At 36.8% G+C, this 7,244-nt stretch overlaps 1 protein-coding gene and 1 pseudogene across 1 annotated transcript; one reads left to right on the top strand and one right to left on the bottom strand.

The window, feature by feature from the left end:
• Positions 1–1,563: 1,563 nt before the first annotated feature.
• Positions 1,564–2,502, top strand: LOC129562854 (olfactory receptor 4F6-like; annotated as a pseudogene).
• A 3,571-nt stretch (positions 2,503–6,073) lies between these two features.
• Positions 6,074–6,979, bottom strand: LOC148776775 (olfactory receptor 4K3-like). Its single transcript, XM_088840401.1, has one exon. The coding sequence runs from the start codon at positions 6,977–6,979 to the stop codon at positions 6,074–6,076; it is 906 nt and encodes a 301-aa protein (XP_088696527.1).
• Between the last annotated feature and the right edge of the window lie 265 nt (positions 6,980–7,244).

A 7,244-nucleotide genomic window follows, 5' to 3' on the forward strand; every position in this document is an offset into this window, starting at 1 on the left:
TGCTGTTTATCTATTGTATATATAGTAATGTGTATGTGTTATTTTTTCTTGATTGAGATTCTTAGTCATATGTAAGGAAAATTTTGAAGTTTAGGTATCTATTTCTAATGTGCCTTCTAAAGAAACTGCATCAGTTTTCATTCTTTTTATCAGTGTATGAGTATGACTTTCTCCTCACAGCCTCCTCCATGATGTCATCAATTTTTTGAACCTCTGAAATTTGTTAGTACAGAATAGCACCCAGAGCAATCTTCTCTCCATTTCTTTGATTACTAGTGAGAATTTACTTTCATATGACTATCAACTGTTGGGACTTATTGTGAGTTGGTTGTCTTATATGTTTTTCTCATTTTAAAATTTGTATATCACTTTTCCTTTCTTTATCTTTCTGAAGAAACTGATTCCATAATAGAAATGTTAGTCATCTGTCTGATATTTTATAACATTTTTCAGAGTGTGTTTTTTATTTTATAGTGTTTATATATCCATATAAGATATCTATATGTAGATATTTATACAAAATTTTGTACATCCACCTATATCTAAGTATAACAAGACTGAATATTTTGGATAGTGCCAACTATTTTTCCTCCCTCATTTGTTAATAAGAGATATTCTTAGATGAATTTTCCACCTTAAATGTTTGCTTAAATATTATTTTTATTTCTCTTGGTTTGTTACCCTTTTTTGATGTTTAAATATCCTTTTGAAACTTTTTGAGTTTATGATGAGGCAATAATCTACATGTTTCCAAGCTTTATCTGTTGTGCCAACACTATTGGTTGAATAATTCAACTTGTCTACAGATGAAAATGATTATTCAATAGTCTCTTGAAGTCACTCTAAGTTTACCTTCTCCTTCCATTCTTTACATTGAAGCTTTTGTAACTGTTTGAAAGCAAAAAATTATCAGCTGCAACTGAATATCCCCCAGATTTTCTACTACTCTTAGGATAAAAAACAAAGTTCATATCATGGATACAAGATTCCATCCTGTCTGGCCTGTCTCTCCTCCTGAGCTCAATCATTCACCTTCCTTCCTCACTGGCCTTCGTGTCTCAGGGTCTTTACACATGGCATTCCAAAGTCTGGACTACTATATTTACTCTTTGAAAATAACTCATATTTAGCAGAGTCTGAGTAAGTATGATGGTGATGTGTCATATTGTTCTCACAGCCCTCTGTTCTTTTCCCAGAAATCAGTTGTCAGAGATGTACCTGTATTTAAATTCATTAAATCTATGTATCTACCTGTAGTTACCCATCTAGATCTAGTCCGTTTACTCTCAAAGTCAGAATTACTGTTTCACCTCAGAACCTGACATTGAACTTGGAATATAGTGGATACTCATTAGGAATATTAGTTACACTCATTAGCTGAGTTAGTTGAAGAAATAAATTAATGCATTATATTTTCAGAATATATTAATGGCTGTTAGTGAAGATTTCTGATTTAAAACCATATTTGATAAAAGTTTAAATCTGTTTCTTTAAATAAAAATGTTTCATAAATGCTTTGGTTATGTTTTGTTTCTAGTCTTTAGGTATCGCCAGACCAAGCCAATGTGTAAAGCAAATGACACTTCTGTGTCTGAATTTGTTTTCCTGGGACTTTCTACCTCCAGACCAGTGCAGCATTTCCTCCTTGCCTTCTCTACAGTGTTTTATGTAATAATTGTTCTAGGGAACTTTCTTGTTGTGCTAACAGTGACCTTTGACCCTCATCTACATTCCCCCATGTACTTCCTTTTAGCCAACCTCTCATTTATTGATTTGTGTTTTTCTACCATATCAGTTCCTAAAATGATTTCTGACCTGAACTTTGGGCACAAAACCATATCCTTCCAGGGGTGTGTCATCCAGATGTTTATCCTTCACACCCTGGGTGGATCTGAGATGGTGCTGCTCACTGCCACGGCCTTAGACCGATATGTGGCCATATGTCAGCCCCTGCACTACCTGACCATCATGAGCCCACGGGTGTGCCTTTTGCTTGTGTGTGGTGTTTGGGCTATTGGCCTCATTCACTCAGTGGACAAGTTAGCTTTTGTGATCCATTTGCCTTTCTGTGGTCCTAGTGAAATCGACAGCTTTTACCGTGACCTTCCTTGGTTTATCAAGCTTGCTTGCATAGATTCCTACAGAATGGAATTCATGGTCACTGCCAACAGTGGGTTCATATCCATGGGCACTTTCTTCTTATTGATCATCTCCTATGTTTTCATTCTGGTCACTGTATGGAAACGCTCTTCAGGTGGTTTGCGCAAGGCCCTCTCTACTCTGTCAGCACACATCACTGTGGTGGTTTTGTTCTTTGGACCATGCATCTTTGTTTACATGTGGCCTTTTCCCACGGGCCCAGTGGATAAGTTTCTTGCCATTTTAGACTTCTTGGTTACACCCATCCTGAATCCTGCCATTTATACACTGAGAAACAAGGACATGAAGATGGCTATGAGGTGACTGTGTAGTCAGCTTCTGATTTGGAGGAAGATCTCCTAAGTAACTCATGGAAGCCCAGTTTCCTCAAACAACTTCATGCAATAAAAATGCTTAAATAAATATATAAAATTTGGAGATTTTTTTTCTAAAGTCACCATTTTATAGTACTCAGCCTAGACCATTTATTATGAGGTTACATTGAACTCTTTAGGTAGCAAGTTGTTTGATAGCCAGATTAATCCCAGGAATTTCTTGGTAGAAATTTTTGAAAAAGTGTCAGTTATACACTTCGAATCTGCCGAGTGTATGGCCTTATACATCACCCTTCTTGGATTCAATTAATCAATTTATTTCAATTAATTGAATTAACTTATAACTAATATTGTCAAAAGTTTGAGGGAGTTGTGCAATATCTAACTCTCCTTTGATTTAAAGCTAGGATGTGAAAAAATCATATTTTTTCTGAAAGACAAAACAATGTGTGAGGGAGGATTTACAACCTGCAGAAACAAAACAGGGTAATAGCAGTGGAGTGGACAGGAGATGGATAAGGGAGCATAATAAAGAGAGATTGACAGATGGCAGAAGAAAAGCATTTGGGAGAGCCTCATAATATATTTCATGAGCTTGGCCTCTGGCTACTAATCTCACCCTAGCTTGTCTCAATTTCGGACTCAAGTCATCTACAGTTGGCTTTGGACAGGGAAATTTATGAATATGTTGTTATTTTACAATTTTCTGAAATTATGACTTAATCCATCAATGAATATTCTTCCAACATTGGAACATGTTGGTCTGTCCATAGCCTGGCTGGTATTATCATTAGCTAACAGCCATTCTGTCCAAATCATTTGCTGACTATTTTTCTCTAATAACTCATCTTATATATCTCATTTGTGTCAAAACATGGGTCTCAGTTATGTGTTATTGTGTATAACCTGTATAAATAACAAAACTAATTTAATTAGTTTGATAACTAGAAGACTGAACCAAATTTCCTGCAAAGCTATGAAAGGACCCTATGTTTGAGTATTGTGATCCAAGATTCATTTAAGATTATCAATCAGTTCTACATTTTATATTTTTCCTGTTCACAATTATTTCATTGCTTTTATTTGTATATTTAATGGATTCTTGTTAGGTACCTTAATTAAAAAGAACAATGTAAAGCCAGATTTCTCTTTGGGTAATTTTCCATACTTTTTGAAAATAGCAAGAGAAGGAAGAAGACTAAAGTTCTAAGCATAAAAGTTCAGAAGGGCAAAACTGAATCACCTGAATTCTTTCAGACTGAAGAGAAAAAGATCTAGTAGAATCATCATTCAAACTTGGAAGGGATCTATCCAAGGAACAGGAACAAACCTGAGGTGTACTAAGTCTTATAAAATGTACAATCCAGATTCAAACAGGCTTTAGTCCTTGATTGGACTGAAGTGATCACACCTTGTTCTTTTATGCCTCACAGAAGGGAGAGTAGATAATTTGCGGAGGAATAGTGACTCAGATGGAAAAGATTCCGCCTGCAATGCAGGAAACCTGGGTTTGATCCCTGGATCAAGAAGATCCTGTGAAGAAGGAAATGGCAACCCACTCCAGTATCCTTTTGTGGAGAATTTTGTGGACAGAGGAACCTGGTGGGCTTCAGTCCATGGGATCGCAAAGGGTCAGACGTGATTGGGTGACTAACACACACACATATCATGCCAGAGCTAAATATTCTTTTATACACAGTATTCAAAATAGAAAAAAAATATATGATATATAAGTAGCAGGGATGTGCAACTGATAATTAAGAGGAAAATAATAGAAGTAGACTATGGATGGCTCAGTTGTTGACATTAGCAAAGAGTATAACTCATACAATCTAAAGCGACATTAAGAAGTTGAAAACCTGAAAAAATTTTCACAGAGAAACAATCTAAGAAAGAACCAAGGGATGTTTTGAAATAAAATTAAATATGTGCAATTATGAATTTAAGGGGGCTTGATTTAAAAACTGACTGGACACAGCAGAAGAAAGGCTAGGTGGCTTCAAAGACAAGTCAATAAATACTATCCAAACTGAGTAAAGAGAGATTAAAAGAACAAAAAGTCAAAATACATACGCATATGAAAATAGCAATTCTTTTATATAAGGGTTTATTCCTGAGATTTTCTATTGGGAATGTTACAAAATACACAGAACCATGTCATCTTTTGCTTCCCTGGAGACTCAGATGATAAAGAATCTGTCTGGAATGCGAGAAACCTGGATTTAATCCCTGGGTCAGGAAGATGCCCTGAAGAAGGGAATGGCAACCCACTCCAGTATTCTTTCCTGGAGAATTCCATGGAGAGAGGAGCCTGGCAGGCTGCAGTCCATGGAGTCGCAGAGTTGGACACGACTGAGTGACAAGCATACATGTCACTAATTTGAGATATAAATTTGAGATATAACTAGATCCATGGGTTCAGATAAATGGATGCAAACTTGTATGATTTTTTGAGGAAGATTTCTGAAGAAAAGTTTTGTTTTGTTATATGTAGTAATGAGTAACTTGCAAACTTTGTATATAATCCTGTTTTTACAGGCTATTTGAACACTGAAATGAATTAAATGGATAGTTTATTACAAAACTAAATTTTTTTACCTACCTATATGATGAACTGCCTAATCTATTTATGAATTGGAAGGAAAAAAGCAAAATCTCTAAAGGTTGTTAATATAGCCATCTTTGTATTTCATATACATCATTTAAAGACAATTATAGTGTTTCACAAATAAAACATGATGTTGAAGAAACAAAGCTCTATACAGATTATGATTATGATTCAACTTTTTGAATATGATTAGGAATGCTTAATGATTACTTTTATAGATATGTCTATAGAAGGTAATTAGAATGTTAACTAATTGGTGACTATTGTTTTGTAAAAGTAAAGAGAGCAATATGATGCAGTAGCTTATTAAAGAAAACTTTAGGGAAGGTCTATGTGAAATGTTCTGCTAAAAGAAATGCATAGGATAATAGAAAATTCCCTGATATGGTGGTCAGTGTTGAAATAATAGTAACAGTGCTGCTGCGTCACTTCAGTCGTGTCCGCCTCTGTGCAACCCCATAGACGGAAGCCCACCAGGCTCCCCCGTCCCTGGGATTCTCCAGGCAAGAACACTGGAGTGGGTTGCCATTTCCTTCTCCAATGTGTGGAAGTGGAAAGTGAAAAGTGAAAGTGAAGTCGCTCAGCCGTGTCCGACCCTTAGCGACCCCACGGACTGCAGCCTACCAGGCTCCTCCATCCACGGGATTTTCTAGGCAATAGTACTGGAGTGGCTTGCCATTGCCTTCTCCAATAGTAACAGTAGTGATATAAAATATTAACATTCTTACTAATTTCAAGTCATTCTTGAGAACAATCAAAATCATACTTCAAAAGCCTGGCCAAATTTCCCAAACAGGAACTCATTTTAGCAATTCTAGAATCCTAAAGAATTGACACACAATTTTCATCAAGAGATACACATGATTTCTATATGTGAATCGGGGAACTCTTCCCAGTCTTAAGTAACAGGGTAGGTGTGGCCAATTTAGTGCACTCACAGTCGACATTCTGATAATTTGAAATGATGAAATACCAAAAGAAATCTAAGTCATCATAGCCGCCTAATGGCATTTCTAATCTCTTTGTTTCTTAAAGTATAAATGACTGGATTTAGTAGTGGTGTGATGATCGCATAAAATACAGCCAGGAACTTGTCCACCCAAGTGATGCTGAGTGGACATAGGTAGATGAAGATGCAAGGCCCAAAGAATAACACGACCACTGTGATGTGGGCAGTGCAGGTGGAGAGCGCCTTGGAGGCCCCACCCTTTGATTGGTGGCAGACAGTAAGGAGAATATAAGAGTAAGAGATGAGCAACAGAATGAAGCAAACGGTTGCAAGTACCCCACTGTTAGCATTTGTCAGCACTTCTAGAATATAAGTGTCCATGCAGACTAACTTGATCACCAATGGAATATCACAGAAAAAGCTATCCAATTTTCTGGGTCCACAGAAGGGCAGTTGTGTAATCATAGCTAGTTGGCTTATTGAATGCACAAAGCCAATGATCCATGATGTCATCACTCGTCGAATGCACATTTTTGTATTCATGATGCTGGAGTAACGGAGTGGCTTGCAGATGGCCACATAGCGGTCATAGGCCATCATCACTAGGAGCACCATCTCACCCCCTCCAAAAAAATGTCTGAAAAACATCTGACACATGCAGCCTCTGAAGGAGATGGTCTTATTTCCTTTCAGAAAGTCTGTGATCAGTTTAGGGGTGGCTACTGAGGAAAAGCATAAGTCAGAGAATGACAGATTTGCTAACAGGAAGTACATAGGGCAGTGGAGGTGAAGGTCAGCAATAACTAGGAGCACAGTGAAGACATTGCCTAAAACGGTGATCAAGTAAAGTGAAGAAAATACCACTAGGAGGAAGGCCTGGAGGTCCCATGAGTCACACAGCCCAAGAAAAATAAATTCAGACACCACAGACTGGTTTACTTCTTCCATTCAGTTCAGTGTCTTCTAAATTTATCTGAAGAAAAAATGTAAAAATAGATTTTATAAATAAACAGTCTGTGCATCAAGTGTGTTTTTTATGCGCTACTAATGGAAGCGTGTACTTACATAATCACTGTAAAAAGCAATTGGCTTTCTCTTTTAATGATCAATATACATATATTCTATGGTGCAGCAATTTCACTCCCATTTGTATGCTCAATGTAAACTCTTGTATCTGTATACAAGGAAAATGTACAGCAATGCCTATAAACAT

The sequence above is a fragment of the Moschus berezovskii genome, chromosome 9 (assembly GCF_049115385.1).
Source record: "Moschus berezovskii isolate FMDL1 chromosome 9, NW_MosBer_1.0, whole genome shotgun sequence".
NCBI lineage: Eukaryota > Metazoa > Chordata > Mammalia > Artiodactyla > Moschidae > Moschus > Moschus berezovskii.